The sequence below is a fragment of the Phalacrocorax aristotelis genome, chromosome 6 (genome assembly GCF_949628215.1).
Source record: "Phalacrocorax aristotelis chromosome 6, bGulAri2.1, whole genome shotgun sequence".
Classification (NCBI taxonomy): domain Eukaryota; kingdom Metazoa; phylum Chordata; class Aves; order Suliformes; family Phalacrocoracidae; genus Phalacrocorax; species Phalacrocorax aristotelis.
In genome coordinates, this window is record NC_134281.1 from 6,496,898 (window position 1) to 6,518,632 (window position 21,735).

Genomic DNA, 21,735 nt, shown 5'->3' on the forward strand with positions numbered 1-21,735 from the left:
GGGCTTGATGTCCCCCGTACCTTTTTTTTTTTTTTTTTCCCCCCCAACCACATGCACGGGGTGGGAGCAGGGCTCCTGGGAAGCATCCTTCAGGAGCAGTGGGGCAGGACAGCATGACCTGATGAAACAGGCAGGCAAAAGGCTTCTTGTGCTACAGTTTTGCCCATTAACCTGAATGAGAATAGCAGCTAGTTTTTAAATGTCAATTTGATCCTCTGACCTCGAAAGGGCCTAATATGAGCATTCCAGCTCTGTTTCCAGGCATCCTCTTCCTGCTCCAAATGGCTTCCTTTCCCTGGCTAACCTCACATCATGTCCTCTCCAAGGAGGACGGGAAAAATGCATTATAATTTTGCAGTCTTGGCAAATGAGGAATCATGCCCATGAAAACAAATACCCGTTAATTAGGACCATGAAAAGATGATTGAATCACAGCTCTGATAATGGCAAGGGCAGTTTGCAAGCCTGCTTTATATCCCAAGGGGGGGGGGGAGAAATGAGAATTTTTCTTTTTCAAAAGCCATTTCAGCCACTCCTATCCATCTATTTAAAAGTTTCTCTGCCAACAGGTACTGCTTAGTTACTGCGTTGTTTCCATTTGAAGTACGAGGGGAAGACTGAAGTTATTGCCTAGGATAATTGTTAACAAATGCTGAATTCTCATTTGCGCCCATTATAGCAGGAATAACTTTTTTTCAGCATACAAATGGTCTCGGATTGACCCCCGTTGGGGAGTTTGTGTTGTTGCAGGAGGGCCAGAAGAGAGATGAGGAAACTGTGGGGAGCCTGGCTGGGGTAAAGCCCTATTCCTAGTGTGTCGGCTTAGCTTCCCTCTCTGCCAAGGTGACTCGGGAAAAGTTTAAAGGGGTTAAACAGAAAAAAACACTGGATCCAAACTATATTTAAAAGCTTCTTTTTTTGCTGAAGATGAGTTTTAACAGTCTGTGCTCTCAGCAGCCCTTTGGTAAAGTCCACGCTCCCTTTCTGCCGTTACCTCTCCCCTCTTACTCTCCCAAGTAAGCTGCAAAACAAGCGTCTCTGCTTGGTTTAGCATCGGGCAGGGGTAACCCACCCCCCTGCACCCACGTCCTCACCCTCTGCATGTACCAGGGTAAGGGGTTGCACGGCTTTACCTGCTGGATCCGGCCACAGCTGTGGTGGCAGGTGTGCTGGCAAGCGGGGAGCCGGCACGGGCGAGACTGCCGGCGCTGTGCCATACTCGTGTCTGGTGGGAGACCCTGCGAAAGGGGTGAGATGTGGGGAAACCTCGCCTGTGCCCCGACACCTGCACCCTGCTTTCTGAAGGGGTGAGGTCCTGCTTTCCTCCTGCCTTGAAAAGGCTGACTCAGCAGCCACAGACACGGCAGCCACCCCACCATCCACTCCGCCTTTCCCTCCCTGCTTCCTTTCTCATTGTTTGGGTTTCTGAGTTTCCTGATGTCACTGCTCCCACCTTAGGGGCATCTGATAAAGCGTCAGGCCTTTCTCTCCATGCTTTTTTTTTTTTAAAGGGAGGAAAAATTGAACTGGGACTCCTTGTGTTTGTTCTTGGAGGGGCTCTGCTCAGCTTGAACATGCCAAGTGTATTGTCTTAACTCAGCACATCTTTCTTGGTGAGAGGAACTTTGAATTTCTTGTAGAATCAACGCAGCTTTCTCCTCCAAATACTGAAAGCTTCAGGGCAGATGCGGGAGTGGTAACTAGGGGAGGACTGACCTGTGCGGTGGCTCCAGAAGGCACATGGTCAAGTCTGAGGCAGAGTTATGGTTCAGGCTTTCTATGCCGTTATATCTCTCCTGGGCCCCGGCTCCATGGGTGATTGATTCCTGACCTGTCCGTGTTCCTGTATTCCTGGGGTTGGATAGAAAAAAAACTATTTAAAAATAATTTTTTAAATTTCAATGTAACAAAATAATTTTGGATGACTTGAGTAGCTAAGGATTGCAAAATGCCTGCTGATGCCAAGGAGGGAACTGAGCAACGGCAGGAGGAGCTGCGGAACGTGGCAGTGAGGAGTCACCGCTGGGGATCAGTGTTGGTGGGGCAGCGCGTGGGGCTCTCACGGCATGCCTGGCCTCGCTGCAGGCCTATTGAGGGCAGTTGGAGACTTTCCATTGATTTCAATGGGCTTTGGATCAAGCCCATGGCATGCTGCTTGTTTATTTTGAAGGCCTTTGGAGAAAAGCACCTTTTTCAGGGCTGCTCTTTTTCCTTCTCCTTTGGTTCAGTTGCTCCTGCGCCCAGTGGCCTCACGCTGTTGGATGCACACCTACTTTTGGAACAGACAGCAGCTTGCGTGCGTTGGAAATCTTGCTTTCGTCCTGCTTGTAGCAATGTTTAGTGCCCTGTAAAAGCAATGTGGTCCCTCTGCAGGGAAATGCCATGAGCTGCTTCACTTGTTTCCTTTTCCATGCTCAAACGCTCAGCACCGAGGCTCACCCTCAAGAAGTGCTTATGCCAGAGCTCATGTGTTCTAACAACAAAACATACTGATTTGCCTCCTTCTGCATTCTAGATGATTATTCCCCATTTCTTTGCCCAGAGCTGGCAAAGGCACACTGTACTGGTCCTTTGTTAGTAAAATGAGGCAAGAGATGATACATTGTGAAATGATGGTTTTTGCTTCCTAGCTTGAGAAGCACAGTGGCAGCAGACCTGCATTCTCAGAAACCATCACTCCCTAGCACTGGGAGCACTGGCAACTTATTATACTAGATTTACACTACCAATTTCTTCTTGCCTCTTCTATTTACCAGTGTCGTCTCTTTCCACTGCTTTGTGATTCTCCCTCTGCAAAAATTGGCTAGGAGGATGCACTGCTCTGCCTCGGAAGGCTCTGAACTGAACTCGCCCGTGGCAGGTGGAACAAGACCTGTTGGCTTCAGGTTGTGCTGGATCAAGTCTGAAACAAAAATGGCATGAGGACCGTTCCCTTACTCGAGCATGCCAGAGCTGGGGGGGTGGGATGCTGGTGGTCTGGCCTGGGGGAGGTGAGGTGAGTACTGTGGCCCTGGGAGGGCACCAGCTGCCTGTGCTGCGCTGCTGCCCTCATCCCTGCTGCCCTCTGCCAGCCAGCGACAATGGCGATGGAGCTCGGTTATTTTAAATACAGATTTTGATGAAAAGCTTATATTGGGTATTGGTGCTTTGGTTTGCCAAATACTGAGCAGACACAGAAACGAATCCTGTTCTGATGGCTTTATGGTCTGAAACTGGGGGTAGGGAGAAGTACAAAGGCATCCAAAATGGTCTCTTTGCTCATGTTTAATAGGATGTAGCCATCTAAACTGTCATTTGAGCATGTACGCAGGGAAGGACAAGTCCTTTCCTGGGCGTACACCTTTCCCGGGCTAGGCATGACCCATAAAGCCTAATAAAGGGCAGAGCATTGCTCTGATTCATGATTTTTCTGGAGGCTACAGCATCCTGGGTTATTCACCCTGAGAGAATGAATGCACTGAGGATATAATTATAATAGACATCATTTATTCTCACTCTTTAAAAGATTCTTGTCGGGAGACTGATAGGTTTGGGTTGTTATTTTTGTCTTCATGGCCATATATATCATGCAAAATGCTGAAACTTTACTATCTCATTTATGCTGCCTCTTACAGTGTTGTAGATCTCTGCCCAGTATTTAGGTTATGTAGTAATTCTACCCCATTTGCCATAGATTAACGAGGCTATAAAATAATCATAAAGCTGGGGTAGCTCTGGATTTTTATGCTCCTCACGTATTTATATCCACCACAAAATACTTCATCCAAAAGTAATTACATCACTTCTTCAGGCTCGCTTTAATACTCCCTGCCAACTCAAAACGCTGAAGATGATGCCCTGTTTTTGGCTGCGACAGCAGCGGGGCGATGCTGGCACCCATTGTGGACCGGTGCCTGCGGGAAGCTGAGCAGGTTTGGTACCCGTCAGGGAACGCAGTGCCTGTCCGAGTGACCGGTCGGCAGAGCTGGGGAAGAAACCCTCCTGCTGCTGCCAGGGCTGTGGGAAGTGCAGCACAAACCGGCGGGGCTGGACGTGTCGCCCTGCCTGGCGCTCCAGTGCCGTGGTCCTCCAGGCTTTCAACCTGCCACTCCTCTGATAAGACCCTGAAGCATTTAGTGACTCCAGTAAGGTGATGGATGGGAGGAGCGACATCCATTACTAAAATGCAAACCACAGAGAGGTGTGTGGCGTTGCTTCGAGCGGCTGGGGAGCTGCTGAAGCAGGTCTAGGTGGGAGGTAGAGGGGACTGAGCTGACCCACCTGATTATTTGGGCACATGCAGTGGAAGTTTTGTCAGAGTGGCATTTTTGCCTTAAATTGGATGCTGGAAGTATTGTGAGCTTTGTTACTCCGCTGCCAGTCTGGGGGAGGTAGAAGTATGAGACCGCTGAGACTTCAGACGTAGAGGGAAAACATGGTTTTGTCCCTTCCCATCATTTATTTTTGTGGTATGTGACAGCTGTCTGTCCCTTCGCTCTGCAAGGTCTCAACCCCTCTTCTGCAGAGGCTCCTTGTCTCTTCAGGCTTGGGGACCATCTCCATGGGCTGGTTATTGGGAAAGAGGCGTGTGCACAGTCTGTGTGAGTGAGGGCGACCTGCTACAGGGCTGGATATTAGGAAGACAAAATCAGCAGCTTGGAGAGAAATTGCTCTTCCTGCCGCAATTTCCAAAGGCAGCCACGGCCTCTCCTCTGTCCCATCGCTTCCCACGGGTCCTCCCCACAAATGCAGAGGTCGGGGGTGCCTCCCTCTCGCAAGGGCCTGGCCCGGCAGCAGGCTTGCGTGGTGTGAATCACTTCCTCCAGCAGCACTGTCGCCGCCCTGGTCGCAGTGCGGCGCTGGGCGAAGCCCTCTCCGGGAAAGGCGGTGGTGGTGTTGCTGTCTCTGCAGCCCCGCAGCCCTAAGGATGTCCCAGGTTTCCACCCTATGCTCGTTTGCTCTCTTGTTTCCTCCAGATGTGACTCAGGAGTAGCACCGAGTGCAGGATGACTTCCCATGTAAGTGGTGGTGACTCCTCTCCTGATGAAGCTTTCCCTGAGAAGGAAGCCCTTCCCACAAAGCGGAGAGGAGGAGGATGGACCTCCAGGCTCCTGCCTCATGCTGGAGCATCCGTTGCTTTAACGCCACGGCCCTCCCAACACACCGTACTGTGTCCCTGGGGCAGGTGTGCCCCAGAGAGCTGCGGATGGCAGCGCTGGTGACTGCGTAGATGGCAACCTTCCCGCGGGTCCCCAGCCTGCTTGGCTTGCAGTCACCCCCGCCGCTGAGAAAGGGCATAAAGATGCAGTTTGTCTGAAAGCATTTGCAGACGCTGTGTGTGTGATAGAAACAAATCCTCTTTCAGCTGAAAATTAATTTTTTTTCTCATGTTCTTTCATTCTTCTTTCCCCAGAAATCTGGGGTGGTGTTTCCCCTTATTATGTATCTTTTCTGTGTAAACTGACTTCACAGGGCTATAGGCTTCTGCCACCTTAGAAATGTGTGTATAAAAATTCAAATACAATTTGTTTATAGGTATATGTGAAATAGCGACATGCATTAGAATTTGTGCACACTGCTGCCAAATTGCATGTAGACTTGTTGAACTACATCCTCACCTGATTATTTGCATATGGACACTTGAGGTTTCACTGAAGTCGGCGAGCTGTGCCAAATTATCCCCATTGCACTGGCCATAACGTACCGGGGGAGCTGGATTTGTGTTATAAAAACTGGGTGATGCGTTCTGGTGGTGATAGCGTGGTAGTGAAAGATTATAATCCTTGACTTGTGAAACTGGAACATATGCAACTTGTTTTGAACCTGACCTGATTTTGTAGCTCTAGGTTTAGCAGCTATGAAAGTTTGCTCTTTGAGGAATCAGACTGCAAGCTGTTTAATCATTTATAAAGTTAAATGGCGGTGGCACTTCATTTCTGATGTGAAATGCTAATTAGTTTACTGCGGGATACAGACTGCAGGAAATTCATGTTTGTGGCACAGCGGCTGTTCATCTTTAAAAATGTCGTTCTTTGTCAGGGTGTTATCTGTGTTATTAGTGTAGAACAATGTATGTGCAGCTCGAGCTCTCTGAGAGGAGGGAAAAAAGGCAGCACCTCTTTTAGAAGTACGTAAGTCTGCTGTTAAATGAGCTTATTAGAGGCTGTGCCTCATCCAAAGAGGAGACCACTAAGTACCAAAGCTTCCATCTGCAGCTCTGGATCATTTTGGGTGTAGTTCTGGCTTTCAGCTACATCAGCCACTTGGCTTTGGGGCAGTTCAGTGCACAGAAGCTGGGAATCAAAATTCCTGGTGTGGCACCTGGGGCCGGGAGGGTGGTCCAAATACCTCCATTGAATGCTGCTGATGGCCTTTAAGGGAGGATGGCATGGCCCTCCCATACAGATTTAGTTTGCTTTCTAAATCAAGGTTTGGTGAGGTGAATGACAGTAGGTAAATCTTAGTGGAACTGTAGACTTATTTCTGAGGTGTCCCCAAAATTCATGCTAATGTAAAGGATTAAAGTAGGTTACTAAGGAATATTTCATAATTATTTTTCAATAATCTCAAAGAACTAAATTAGTTTGCAAACACTTTTTACCAGAAGTTGCATCTTACTTCAAAAGCTCTTGATCAGGGCAGGCTGGATTACAGACTTATCCTACGCACCGGTGCTGCTTTTTAAGCATCTTATGTGCTGAGAGGTGGTAACATCAAAGAGAGGGCGCCCGACAACTGTGTTTAACTTTATCTTTATTAAGTTGGTAATTAAGGGCCAGAGTGTAGTAAAAACGATTTTTGAAAAGTCACTTCATCTTTATTTGGGGTTAATTGCATTAATGCTTACAGCTTGACAGCCTTGTTTCATGACAGGAATTTAGAAAAAAAAAAAAAGTGGTAGGGATATGCAGCTTCAGCATTGTCTGAGAAAGTCCTAATTCCCAAGTAATCCTGTTGTTCATGCTCATGAAAACTTCTACAAATCAGCACCTTTGGGTATTTTCAAATGTATTTTTAAAAGCAGTGTAATTATGCGCTGTTGGCTTGTAACTGGAGAGAAATGGGAAAATTTTGATGAAAATCTGCACACAGATTTGTGCAGAAAGGAGAAACGTGTCTGGGTGTAGCAGGATGAGGTGGGACTGCAGCCAGTTTCTGGTGGGAATTCAGTGGACAGTGTGCTACCACAGCACTTTGGGTCCTAGCATGGACCTCAACGATGCTCATTATTGCCCCAAGAGCATCCCTGGGCATCAGGGTTTTGAACCCTTGGAGCTGAGGTAACAACAGCAGGTTTCAAAACAGCGATATGTGCCGTGAAAGAACCGTTTCTTATAACATTGCGAAGGCCATCTTGGTGGGGTTGTTTTGGCCTTCGCTGAACTTTACAGCTTGCTCTACAGAATATTATGAATATTGGTTGGATTCGTGTGTCTTCAATATAAGGACAAATTATGGATTAAAGTGTGTTTTAAAGCACCCATTAGGACAGACATCTGCTAGCCTGTATATTTAGACATTTTGTGCATCTGTGTAACAACTCACCTTTTACTGTTGAAGGTTCAGAGACCAAAAATGAGCAAACCTTTAATTTCATTACCTTCCACTAGGGACTTTGTGTGTGTCCTTTTTCCTATGTGTCTCATCAAAAGTCGTATCTAGGGGCAATACTGCTGTGCAGCTACAAGGGAAGATTGATGCTCTTGTCCCATGGTCTCACAGGTAGATGAATTCTCTGTTCATGTGAACTTCATATGAGCTACTTTGAACAGAAAAGCAGCAATTCAGCTAAGCCTCATTCCATTCTTCTTGGCACAGAAGATAACGTGCAAGGAAGCCTGAGAATCCACTTGGGATCATCTTTTCCTATTATGTTGGTAGCAAACCTTTTTTCTTTTTAATACTCATTATTCTGGAGCTACAATCAATAATGTAAGGAAAAGCATGGACCCACCACACATCAAGTCTTCTGTTTCCTTTTTAAGTTACGTTCTGCTTAGATTCCTGTTGTGTAGGCTTATTTCTTACCAGAAATGAATGCCTTGTTGTTCATAAGGCTGTACATCAAATAGACTCAGTAGCTGTCTCTGGTGTTCCCTTGAAAGTGGTACATACATCTACAAAGACCTTTCCTGAGATCTATTTTATACCCACCTCCCCAACCCCCTTCATAGAATAGAGATCTGGATACTTCAGCCTTTGTAAACCATCTGGGTATCCTACTGGATTGTCCTTCCCAAATTTTCTGTGATTTCTGTTCTGACTGTGAGGAGCCTGGACATTATTTAGGTGCTTCAAATTAACCTACTTGCAATCAGATTCTGAAAGCGTAAAGGACTAAGATGGATTTGAAGGGGTGATTCATCAGCTATATATTAAAACACCAAAATTATTCTAAACTCCATTTAGCTCTTTGCATCATAAACTTCCTTTGCTCTTTTTTTGTTCTGTGGGCATTCAGCACCATGCCCCAGGTTCAAAGGACAGTGCACCATGGTGTGATTACTGCCCCATGTACGCGAGTCAGCTGGGTAGGTGAAGCCCAGCTGGCGCTTGCTTTGTATTTCTTTTATCACCTGCTTTGCCTGGAGAAGGGACGACAAGATGTGTGTGAAGCTTTTATTCATGAGACTGGACTTGCAGTCCGTGTAACCTAAGTGAGGGTGGGGAAAAGATTCTTGCCTTGCTCTAGCCTACACGCAGAGCTGTAACTTTACTATAAGAGCATAACGTCTGCAAAGGTAATGGAAATATTGATGGGTAAAGTGGTTGGGAGCGCTGAGGAGGGAGCGCCTGAGTCCGTACGGTTCTGCCTTCTGAGGTGGAGCTATCTGAGGCCGCCGCTCAGGCACACAGTAACTTGCAAAGCGTAAAGAGTAACTGTGCAACTGTTTAAGTTCTTATTTAAAGATACCATGGATCGTAAACCAACTTAAAAAAAATCCTTGTGCTATGTTAAAGGAGAAAATCCTCATTCTTAATTTTTCCACTCTAATTAGGTGATAAGGAAAACAAAAAGGCACTGAAGACAGCAGGCACAATAGAAGCATTTAAACTTTTCGTAGTGGGTTAGTTGGATTTTCCTGGCTCAGGATGAGGCTGTTCCCTGCACTGTTTCTTTGACTACAAAGCTCCTTTTCTTTTCTTTTAGAAATGGAACTTGAAAATTGGATTTTCTTTTTTTGTCTCTGTGTTTACATTTGATTATGACTGGACCACAACGCGCAGATGCCACTGGAGATTTTCCTGGCTGGTTCCTCTCCGAAGCAGCGTTATCTGAAGGAACGGCAATTACCCGCTGCTGAGCCTGGTGCTGGCTTACGTTCCGGGAATAACTCTCGGTAGATATTTGTCACTGCTCTCTCCCAGTGGAAAATGGACACAGTACTTTCGTGTTGATGTTAAAGTTCTCTAAACACAGAACAGTGATGGTGGGTAACACTGGAGCGTGAGGAAGACTTCCCTGTGGCCACAGGCTCTAAGACACCATTCAAAGGAGTGATAAAGCTCTTGGGGTGGGTATATGGCGGCTGGATTTCAAGTGTAGAACCTGAGTCTTTACTTGCCCCTCGTTACACAAGCCAGATCTCTCCCTGCACCAGCTCACTTTGTAACAGCTTCTAATAATGTTTGAAATATAGTTGTTGCCTTTCCCATGTGAAAGCAAGACTCTGAGAGACTTAAACTCCCTGGCAGCAGCATAGCCAATAGATAGCAGCACCAAGGGGAGCAGGGTCACTCTTGCTTCGTTATGTGTAAGAGGAAAAGGTGTGATGGTGATGGTTGGAGGCACACAGGTCCAAAGCCTGCCTGAAACAGGCAGTCATCTGTCTGCAGAATTGCATCACCCACAACTACGACGTGGGAGCTGACTGTGCATGAATGTAGGCTCTTCCAATACAAAGAAGGTTGATTAATATGGAATTAAATAAGTTTGAACACTTGCACTGCGCGACAAGCATGCAGGGTGTCTTCCTCCCATGAAGAGCGTTTGGGAGAGGGCTGCTGCAACGCTGGTGTAGAGGTCATTTGCAGGCAGGGCCCTTGGGGAAAGCAGTACCAGCAACATGGTGGGATTTAGCTGTCCCATGCAGCCTTTCTGCAAGCTGTTCCTGCCCCCTGCTCATTCGTTTCATCCTACAAGAGAGATCACTTTTACAGAGAAGTTGGTCTTGCTGATTGTTTTAGCCAAAAATCCGCTCTTTGAGTTTCTTCAGCAAGGTGTGGATGGCAGCATGCAGGGCCCCCAGCAGCTTCTGTCCCAAAAAGCTTAGGAAATGTCAAATCCTCTGAGGGGTCTTAAAAAGATTAATTGCCCTTTGACTTCCATCTTCCCTTAGCTTTTAGTAGGAAGGAGCTCACAAATGAAAGGTGCATCTTGCTGGCATTAACAGTTTAATCCCCAGAAGGGCAGGGTGCTGCTTGATTTTATAACAACTATCGAGGCAAGGCTGGATCCTCTTGTGGGCTATTATTTCAGTGTTTATTTGGTGTGGGCTGTTTGTGAGGAGCGCAGCTAGCACCAGTAGCTTTGTTTTTTCTCTCATGCAGCAAGTGCTGCATTAACAGAGTTATGTTAGTTTGAGTAGAGCAAAATTGTCTCTTTAGCAGGTGATGAGTGTTTAATCTGCACGATGCAACAACCAAATGGGAGGTGTGGAGCAGGAAGGTGGCTCTGTGCCGTGGGCATCTGCCGTGATCCGAGCTGGAAGAGGAGTTAGTGTATCTATTTCTGTAGGAGCTCTTCTGATAATTTTTATGTTGTTATTTTTTTTCCACTTGCTGGCTCCTGAAGGTGCTTTTTAAAAATAGGATTTCTAGTGTATAATTTCAGCACAGGATCAGCCGGGAGAAAACGATGACAGCTTTGTTCCCTCTATGGCAGATAATGAGGGGTCGGAGGCAGATAGCGCCGGGTGTTAGGCGGGAGCTGTGAAGCGCCAGCCCAGCTTGCTGAAGTGCGGCCGCGATTAACGCTCGCGAGCGGTTTCCTTCCTTTCCTGCAGCGCCTAAATGGGGTGGTTGTCGGGGCATATGGCAAAAGGGTTAAAATTTAATTAGAAAACATAGCGGTAGCTACTGGAGCTTAACAGAGATTTATGTAAGCTGCTAAGAAGGACAAGGCTGCTGTGTGAGCTGCTGGTAGGGCTGAGCTACTGCAGCCGCTGGCTCGGCTTCAGGCACCGCCGGCCGGGGCATGCCTGGGAATCTGCCCAGGAAGCGCCGTGAAAGAGGAGTTTGTTTTAAGGCTTGACCCTGGCTCTGTGCAACACCCCTGCCCTCCGCCCGCCGTATAAAGCCGGGCTGCCATCATGCCAGGCATTTGAACGAGGGAGCGAGAGCCAGCGGGAGCCAGCCAGGACGGGGATTTTGTTTTGCCGGCGGAGCAGCTCATGGCTTCGGTGTTCATGTGCGGGGTGGAGGATCTGCTGTTCAGCGGGAGCCGCTTCGTCTGGACGGTGACGGTGGCGGCGCTGAGGAGGTGGTATGCTGCCCGGCTGCGGGCTTGCCGGCAAGCCCTGCGAGCATGGTGTGGCCTCCGGGATGTCTACCAGGTAAAAACCCCCTCGTAACTGCTCCGGGTTTTGCTAAAAAGGAATTGTGCCACCTGACGGGCACGTGCTCGCTCACCTGTCTGATTCCTTGCACGCCCTGGGTGAGGTGCCTGGGACGGGGAGAGAAGAGCATCGTGCTGGAGCCGCAGCTCAAACAGCCCTGGTGTGAAGGTACCCAGTAGGTTTATAACCTGGTGGTCTGTGCTGATGTCCAGTATTGCTTTCAAACAAGCAGAGCTCTGTGTCTGCCTTAAATTCATGGTTTGGGGGAGATATTTTCTATGTTAAACGTGTTTAATTGGCCAGTTCACGTAAAACTTGCGGCAGCCGGCTGCCCCCGTATCACAGCCCCTCGGGAGCCCTGTACGCTGCTGTCACCATCCTCACGCTCAGCATCTGGGAGGTGTAGCTCAGCTCTCAGCCTGCGCTGCCATCAGGCACTCGGAGCATGATGCTGCCATGGGAGAGACCGGCTGTAGTTTTTCCTGCTGTTTGTTTGTGTCTGTGTTGCTGAATAGTGGCAGATTGTAACGTGATACACTTTGCAATGCAAAGGGATTGCTGTTGGGGAGGGGGGGGGCTGCAACAAGTCCTGAGACAGCTATTGGGAGGCTATTTTCCTGCAGGCACAAAAATACAGCACCTCACTTGCAGTTATTGCAGTATCCAGTTGCAGCTGGGGTGGTGGCACTCTTTGGAGTCTGTTTTTGGTGGCGGTTACTTATTTTTGCGTCTGTATTTTTGTCTCATGTGTAAACTTGTGAGGTGTGTCTGGTCACAGTGCTAGTGTGCGTGTTTGCTAGATTATGTTGAATATTTCAAAGCTGCTTCTCCTCTCTCCCTGGTGTTGTGCAACACAGAGAATGACACGGCTCGTAGCGAGCAGCTCTCCAGAACCGTCAGGATGTACCTTCTATAAGAAAGTCATGCTAAAGGGACATCTGTGCCTATTTAATCCCAAAAGGATCTGTTGCTATTTGGCTTTAAGGTATGCCCAGGAGTGGAAGAACGGCTTTATGGTGATAGAAGTGCTTCCAAGTGCTCAAATGCATCTTGGCATCTTGGACAGATGATGGATGTAAATGCTTTGATATGTGACAGATGTGTCACTTGAGGAATATGGTTTGTGTATACTTAGGGAATGCAGGAGCACAGGCATCATTGCTCCCCATCTGCCCACCTTTACTGACCTGTAGAAATGTGGGATGCAGCTCTGTAAATGAAACTCAGCTACACCTGTACTGTGTGGATGTCATTTTTGGAGCCTGTTCAAGTAAAGAGTGTGGAACTAAGTCTGCCTTTGCTCCCTGCTGTGTCCCCTTGCAGGCAAACCCCATCCCTCCAGGGCTGGAATAATGGCTCAGTAAGGACCAGCTCTGACAACAGCTGTATTCAGCCTGTTCAGCTGCGATTCTCCGGTGGTTGGCTTGAAGTGAAAAGAGATTTTTTTCTTTTTTTTCTAAAACAAAGCATGACTGTACCTCTGTCCAAACTTACTGTGCCCTAGTGGCTGTTGGTGGAATAATCTGTCGTCTTTATGGAAAGCATCACTGACTTGTGCCAGTGTCCTAAAGCGGGGATGTGAAAATGGGTAAAATGGGGAGACGGGTCCTTGCATCATTCTTCCAGGCAGCCCATGAGCCAGGGGGTGGGCGAGGAGTGCCCCTTCCCTGCTCTCCTCTGCTTGCAGCTTGCCACAGCCAGACACTCAGTGGCCTGTTGCCCTGTGTTCGCTGCACTGAGGGCCGGACTGTGCCTTATCATCCCTGTGAGATGAAACTGGGCAGAAACAAGGCAACTCATATTTTGAAGTCAGGAATTTCCTAGTGGTAATTTGGGGTGTAGTAAAGAGAGATGGCTGAAAGAATGCCCTGCAGCTCTTCCTTGGGTTGTGTAACACATTGCTTTTTGTGCTGAGGTCTTGGCTCTTTGCTGTTAAAACCACTGGCGGTATCCCAGCTGAGTCCAGTGGGTGCAGGACTGAGCACACAACATTAAATGTCACCGGTCTGTTTGGATGTCAGAGCCCTGTAAGAGGTTGAATCAAGTATTATTTTTCTTTTCCTTCGTGCCAGGGTTGCTATTTGTCTTAACTTCTTGCTGCAGTAAGTCCTGTAGTTAGTGCAGCCACATGAAAGCATGCTTTTGCCTTGTGCTCTTATTCATATTGGCATGCGGACAGGTGCTTAACAAAGTCCTTTCCCGCTTTGACTTCATCAAGAATGTTCATTTCTGTAACTCCTTCACATTCAGATTCCAGGTGTGAAAAATACCATGGGTTGTATATAAAAGACTATTTTTGCTAAACTTAAGCTTTTGCTCTCTGAGAACTCCTTGGGCTGTGCATGGTATAACAAACCTTGGTGAAACAAGTCAGAAATTTGTCGCAGAGCTACGTGCAAGGGACGTGCGGGGAAGGGTGAGGTGACAGGCACTTGCACTGCTGGTCAGCCCTGGAGGCTTTGGTTTGCTTTGGTCCATATTTGGGATTCATGTTGTTTTGTGGGTCAGTGGCTATTTTCAGGTCAGTTGGACGCTGCTAGTAGGTCTCATTTTAATCATCAGTACATTATTGTGGTGAAAGGAAAGCCAGGATTTCTTCTCTCTGGGCTGCTGTTTGTTACTGTGGTGGTGGTTTTGGGTCTTTCTTTTTTTAAATATAAAATGCTTGCTAGCCTCATGGGAGACCTGAGCTTGAGTCCCAGCATGAAGAAGCTGCGAAAACCTTCAAGCTTCTACACAGGGCTCTCACCTATGTCTTTTGAAGCTGGCAAGTGCAGCCATTGTCAGGGGGGCAGAGCTGCCTGGCCTGGGCAGGCTGAAATCCTCTCTGCCAGCATAAAGCCTTTACCTGCCTTAGCAGCTTTAAGTTGTGGGGGGGGGGGAAAACCAACAAGAACAAACCAGCCTTTGTCAGTTACCCTCTATTTAGCCTTCTTGTTTCTAGCATGAGTATGTAGGAAACACCTTCCAAAGCCTTACCAGCTGTGGTTTCACCCTGCCATAGGTGCAGGGACTTCAGCCCCAGCCCAGCAAGCCAAGCTCAGGTGCTCTCCCTTCTCTGTGCCAAGGTGCCTGCCATCATCTGTCTCACCGGCCAAAGGAGAAGGGATGTCCTATTTGCCCAGAGCCTATTCATCTGGAGGAGTTTGTGAGCCCAAGTGCTGTGGGGTGTCCTGTTTCACTCTGAAATAACCTCTGCATCCTCGCAAGGGGAGGAGGGTTGTACAGTATGTGAGTTTATCCTCTCTGCGAGTGCTTGGGTTGTATGCAAGGAAACATTGTCTTGCCTGTGGCAGAAAGCATCTGAAAGCCTGTCTTAGGAAAACCAGAGACTTGCAGAGACAGCTGATGGAAGAGCTGGCGCAGATCTTTCTAACTGCAGCAAGTCAATATGAGCTATTGGGGCTATTAGGGCTTGGAAAAAACCCTAGGTAAGACTTCTGCATAGAAGCCTTCATCCAAGGGTGCCCGTGTCCCGTGAGGGAAAGGAGCGACGGCTGTGGTTATTGCGGAGTCTGGTGCGAAGCGCTCTGCCCTGCCAGCTGGGCTTTGGGGTCCTTCCCAGAGGCCGCCCCGAGCCGCAATGGGACGGCGTGGCACTTCTGGCTGCCCTGATACTGCTTCCAAAATAAAGCTTTGGCAGGGCTCTCCGCATGCAGGCTTTATAGGCCACCTGTCTTATATTTAATTATAGGGCAGTAAAACAGAAAGTGAAATTTTTATATAAATGAGGTTAATAAGCAGTGGCAAAGCCAAAAACTTTCAGGATCAACAATTATTCTGTGTTTAGTTGTGCTACTACTGGCCTGACTTTCACTGGGATGTCAACATTACTGTGTTCTGGTGCATGTCTTCCCAAGGTATGGATATCAATTTTGTCCTATAAATCCCATGGCGCAGTCATTCCTCATTGGCTCCTGCGCTTTAAGTGTGAAAGAAGCATTTCATCAAAGTCTAATTTATAAAATTAGCAGCATTATCAAATAAAAACTGGTCAAGTGAGTGCTTTAGTGACAGGGTTAAAATGCATGTCGGTCACTCTGCTTGATGCAAAGTGGAAAAGAAAAACCAGGCAAACTGTCCCCAAACTCCCTGCAGAACACGATGAGGCATTGCGATTAATATCTGCTGGGCATGAAACGAGGTATGGGAGCATCTCTGCGATTAAGCTGTTCAGTTACACTTGTAATTTGGCTAACAATCTCTGGTGTAAAAGTGTAAATTGAATTCATGTGGCTTTTTGGACGAAGTGCTTTTTAACCTCTGAAAGGTCATTTCCTTCGTGTGAAGTGAAAAAAAAAAAATTTGCTGATGAAGCACAATAAATAAGCTTTGTACGTGTGTCCATCCCGCATGTACCTGGGGTGGAGGAGCGCGAGAGGAAGCAGTTGACTTCTGTTTCCTATGGTGCTAACGTAGTTGGTTTGGATAGTGAGGACCGTGTTTCCTCTGTTACCACACCTTAACTTTTCGTTATCAAAAATGCTGACAAAAAACTGGGGATGCCTTTTTTTTTTTTCTCCTTCTCTTTCAAAATGATAAGTGGTGCTGGAGCAGCGAGGGGGAGGACAAAGCGGGGAGCGCTCTGTTGTCAGGGCAGAGCTTTCCTTCCTCTGCACCAGACAGGCCCTGGGAGCGATGCTCAGAGGACGAATCTTAGGCGTCCTTATGGGTCAGGGCTTTCCAAAGGGAGCTTGAGGACCTTTTTAGAGGATGCCAAATATGTGCCCCTTCAAAGATTTAAACTGGGACACTGGGGATTATCGGTTGCTCTGGAAAAGCTTTGCTCTGACTGCTTTCAGCCAGCTGTTTTTCTTTCTGAAGGGATCTGATCTAATCCTGTGGCACTGCTCATACATCACCTGCAGAGCTTTGGCTCTGCTTGAAACCCCCATCGTGTCCGAAAATGGCATGTGGAGGCTTCCCCACGGCTGGGGCTCCAGGGGAGCCTCTCGCAGAGCTGAGAACAGGACCGGCTCTGGGCACTGCCTCCCAACAGCTTAGAGTTAAACTTGGCTTTACACATTTCCAACAGCAGCTTTCCAAAGCTCTCTGCCAGGCATATTTCCACTTGAGCTCATGATATAGCGTTTTCTGTTCGAGAGAGTTTACTCAAAGAAAAATATGATTTTTGTACCACTCCTCCCTCTTCCCTAGCAGACAAACTTCACAACCAGACTGTGAACTTCATCTCATTTCCTTCAGGGTGTCACGGTGCCAGTTTCAAACAGTGCCTTCTATTCACTACCCGCTTTGGCCTGTATAAATATTTTTTTTTCGATCTGATGCAGTTCACAAAATATGTTAGATTTCAAACGTCGCTGGCACCGCTTTTCAGAACCAGGCTCTTGCACAAAGGTATCGCTGTGTGAACGTCCCTGGATAAATCTCTGTTTCAGCCTTGTGCAGAGAGGCTGGCCAGCTTGCTCTGACTGGACAAGAGGCTTATGAAAAGGCAAATTAAGTGTTTCAGGCACATGCTGGTTTTTCCATACTTCATTTTTTGTCCTTTTGAGCGTTTAGCTTTCTGTCACTCCTTTTGCTAGCGCTGTCACTGCAGTCCTTTGCAATCTTGGATGGACAGTCCATGTGCTTAAAATAACACTGTGCTATCTTTGTCTCCTCATTTTCTAAAAATCAGGCCACCATTGTACAGTCTGCATTGCTCTTAAAACCTCTGAGTCATAATTAGTGATTAGTAATTCTACTAATCTTATGTACAGATGGAGACCAGGTCATTGGCAGAGACTGCAAAGAGGATAAAGCTATCAGGACTGGAATATATTAGCTTAAATACCCTCCCACACAAATACACATGTACACTTTTCCCCACTAATTGGTCTGTCATTTATTTAAACATGCATCAACCCAGCGTGTTGGGGAAGGAGAGGTGGGGAGAATGAGGGTCATCAAAATGCTGAGAATAGCCTGAATACGCTGTTGTTTAGCCATTAAAAGCCATCATTGACTATCCAAGCAACATTAGATTTAAGCCTGTGATGTTTCCATGATTGGTGTTCCAGCTGACGTAGAATAGGTGCTGTCCTGGTGATGGGTGCCCCAGCATTCATCTTCCTGCTCACCGTCGGGCGCAAATGTTTGCAGAGCTGGCAGTGGTGATGGAGAGGTTACTGCGTATACCACTTATACCGCATGGCCACTGCTAATTATGTGCTGTTTTCTGAGCACCCTGGTCTTACCTTTCATTGGGTCAGTGGTTTCCAGGTAGGGTGATGTGGGCTGGACAGAGGGTGCGTGGTGTGGAGGAGGACATGCTTGTTGGTATCTCAGGCAGGCAGGTTGCTGGCTTGTGTGTGGGAGAGGAAGGCGAAGGACTGGAGGATGAGCGTGAAGAAGCTGGAAGAGCAGGAGAGAGCAGCACAAGAATTAATAGCATGAAAAGTATAGGCTGTGCAAGCAAGGAAAGAGAGGGAAGAGACCAGGGAAAAAAAAAAAGAAAGATCATTCTGACTGCGTTCAGGTGTATGTCAAAACCTCAATACTCCAAACTGAGTGCAAACTTGTGGGAAAACAAACGGGGAAAAAAGCAGCCAGAGTGCAATAGGAAGGGAAAACTGAGGTTGTAGACAGAAAGAAAAAAACAGAGGGGAGCAATCTCTCCTGAAAGGTGGCTGCCCTAGGCAAAGAGGTCCTCATCATGCTGAGTGTAGAGTTGTTTGGCTGACATTGGACTGGACATGTCTGGTTGCCGTGGTTGTTTTGGGAGAGCAAGTATGTTGGTGTAGATGAAGCCCATCAGGAATCTGGTTGGGCAGGTGCACTTAGCAAGCATGCAGGTCGGTGTCTGCTAAGCTGTAGCAAAAGTGGGAGTAATTCCTCTCTAATATCAAGCATGCTGCATCTGCTGACCTCGTTCAGAGGGGCTGGGGTGGCTGCATTTGCTGTAGGGGTAGTACCCTTTGTTGGGGAGTTGCAGTGCTGCCATCCCCAAACCCCAGCTTGGAGCACTTCTGGTGGCCTCTGAATTGTGGAGAGTTTCCCCCTGCTCAACTCTTGCAGCTCTAACAGCTTCCCACTGCTGGGACCTCTTAGGTGTATGCTGCATTTCTTTTACACTCTCATTTTTCTTGTTTAGTAAAAGTATCTGTGGCCCAGAGTAGAGCTGAATTACACAGCCCAGATCTGTATTTGTTTGGAAGCCCCAGATCCTCCAAGGAGCTGTGCTCCTCCAGCTATTCCTGTCCCTGTGGTTATCCCAACAGGGCAGGAGTTGGCACCACCCAGGTAACCTTCACGTCATTTCTCTAAGGAAAAATGACTCACTGTCTATTTTCCATCTTATTTTGGGGCTTTGGAGTCTGTTTTGGAGAAAAACACAAGTTAGTTTTGGGACAGTATTTCAGAGTAACTGTCTCAGCTGCCACCCCTTAGGTCACTGATGCAGTCTGGACCAGCTGCCTGGACCTGACCTGGCATCCTCCTGCCTGATGTGGGGCCAGCTCATGGTTTTTTCATGAAACCTGTGATTGAGCATTGTGTGGAGAGCTTTTGTAGTCTCACTGCTATGAGAATATTAACTTTTACAAAGTAACTTTTTTTTTTTGGGGGTGGGGGGGAAATCTTTTTGCAGCTATTTAAAAGGTGGATAATTGATCAAAGCTAGTTCCTCTGCATTAAACAAGGAGGGCGAGACACCTCTGGCACCTCACTGCACCCCAGGTGTCTGGGGTAACCAGGGTGAGCTGCCCTCTGGAGGTGTCTGGATTGCTGTTATTTACGGAGGCAGCCCCAGTGCCTGGCCCAGGTGAGGGGAGCGGGGCTGACTCACGCTGTTGGATCGCAGGCACCAGGCAGCCCTGCTTCTCTTCCCAGCAGTGCCAGCAAGGTTCTGGCTTTACACGGTGCTCTGCAGCTTGATGGAGCCTGTTGTTGGCCTCAGACACTTGGTACACAGAGCCTCCTGTTTGGGAGAGTTTAGCAGGACCAAGAGAGCTCAGTACCTCTAAGAAGTGGAAGCTGTGTCCCCCGATCAGGTGTTGCTTTCAAAAGTTTCACCCTGAGGTTCTTGCTTCCCATTCTGATAAAAGCAAGCTAGTTTATTCCAGGTGTTGAACTTATTTTTTTTCTATTAAATAGATTCATGGATTATAAAAAATGGGGTGGAAAACTTTTCATAGTTTGTCCTTTCTGTGTGTAGCCGCTGCTCATTTGTGGGGAGTGTAAATACCTGAAGGAGAACGTCCAGCTAAAGGGAAGAGGTTGTTCTCGCTGCCAGGTGAGGTTGTCTTGGTGTGTGTCCAGAGCTCCTACCCGCTCTGGTAGCGTTTTGCGATGTTCCCCCTGGCCTGTACCCTCCAGCCCATGCTGGATGTTGGCTGTGGTTGGTCCTGGGCTGTGTTGTTCCCTTGGTATCAGCCTTCTACCACAGCTCATGCAGCCAGAGGATGTGAGTCAGTGCTGTGATTTAAAAACTTGAGTACTGTACTCGTGTCACATACAAGGGAATTAATAATGCTAAGCTGTGTTTGTGAAGGAGGAACAATCTTGTATTTCAGATTTTTGAAGTAACTGCATGTGGAAATTTGAGATCTTGTGTTTCTTGTGTACCTGCCTGGAGGTCAGGTTGGAGCTCTGGAGGTTACAGCCTCCTGGATTTGGGTGCACAGTTCTTCAGTTCTCTGTTCTGGGTTTTTTTTTTTTTTCTGTTTTCAGTGAAAGCAGTATTATGTAGTCATATGACATTTCTTTTGGAGGAGAGCTCAGTTTTTGCGCCTTTGTGTGATACCTGTGCTCTGCCTGACACAGTTAGCATTGCTGTGTCAAAGCTCAGAGGTGTATGAAGCCTTGTAGGTTGATGCACCAGAATGGAAGAAATCGGGGAGATTAAATATAACTTGGTGTTTTGCAGACACAGGACAGAAAAGAGTCCTGCAAAGGGAGCAGTGGAACAGCAGGTAGACGATTTATTTACTCTTGCACCTCTACCAGCAACAAACTGCACTCCTGGAGACCAACCCTGACCCCAGAACAAATTCAGATTGACGGCCAAGGGTATAAACCCTGTCTGCACTCCCCGACATGCAGTAGCCCACGTCAGAGGCAGCGGACCAAAGTGTGCTTCAGAAAGGAGCTGGGAAAATAAATCCAGTGAAACGTTGTACCCGGGGGTACCTCTCACAGCAAGGGACTATGGAGATGTGAGCATCTGAAATAAGGGCAGGCAGGCTGAGAAGACCAGCTTTACTTATCTTTAGCCTTCAGGTTGGTAGATGAGCCTCCCTGCTGCCACAGGGCTAAGCCCCTGCTCCCAGGGGTTGAAAGTGGAGGCGGCTTGAAGTTTGAGCACTGTGTCAAGTTTTAGCATAAAGGTCCCATCTGTCCCCTGGGTGGGGATGTGCGGGGAGGAAGAGCCGGAGAGGCGATGGCAGCCCCAACAAGCACAGAGCTGTTGGCATGGGCGCCCTCGGCTGGCTGCCGCCGGGCAGGGGGCTGGCAGGGACCCGTGTTCCCACCAAAGCGTCTCACTGCCCCGGGGCTGGCACCTTGTGCTACACTTTTGGTCAGTAACTGCTGGTTTTTAACTTGGTTTTGTTTCATAATAAAGGGGTTAATATTGCAAAGGAAGAAAAAAAGTTGTAATGCTTTCTCGGTTCGCCTTCGTTTTTAACAATCATGTTTCAACCTCTTGTGTCCCCTGACTCATGCTGGAAGGGCTTTTGTTTCTGAATCCGTAATCAAAGCAACAAATGCGAAGGTCACTTCCTTGAGATCATATGGCAACGGAAGAAGTCCGGGATCGTGTCTCCCTTCTCCCAGATTGAATGTACAGAAAACATGAAGGCTTAGTACATGCGCGCTGTTGAGTACTTCTTGGGTTTCTTCAGTGCTTTCAAACCAGCAGGGTCTGTGGCTTGGAGGTAAGAGGCTGTGCTTTAATTTCTGATGCTTAGCAGAAACAGATAATGTTGTGTAGTGCTGTCATACTGTGCCCCAACTTAAACATCGTGCAGACCTCGGAGCTGTGAGTGCAGGAGGACAGGCAGCCAGAAAGCCGCACGGAGCAAAGTGAGTTTGCTTTGGGGTACTTCGGTAGCTCAGGCTGAAAACTTTTTCCTTGCTCTTTTCTTTGCCCTGAAAGATCAGTCCATAAAAATCTCTTTGCATCATTTTGCACTCTGTTGTGGAGATAAGGGGCTGTTTGTTTGCTCTCAGCATTTACAGCTGCTTTTTCCTGCCT

At 47.7% G+C, this 21,735-nt stretch overlaps 1 protein-coding gene across 8 annotated transcripts in view; it reads left to right on the forward strand.

The window, feature by feature from the left end:
• FRMD4B (FERM domain containing 4B) overlaps nt 1–21,735 on the forward strand; it is a 136,862-nt gene that overhangs the window by 40,117 nt on the left and 75,010 nt on the right. For 3 of the 8 annotated variants that reach the window (XM_075095682.1, XM_075095684.1, XM_075095683.1), the window contains exon 1: nt 11,307–11,534. The exons of 1 other annotated variant lie outside the window; for it this stretch is intronic. In XM_075095682.1, the coding sequence (XP_074951783.1) occupies nt 11,373–11,534 (162 nt within the window). In that variant the 5' untranslated portion in view covers nt 11,307–11,372. Of the gene's footprint in view, nt 1–11,306; nt 11,535–21,312; nt 21,416–21,735 lie in introns of those variants that run through there. 4 more of the 8 variants (XM_075095685.1, XM_075095686.1, XM_075095688.1 and 1 more) reach the window with 2 other exon arrangements.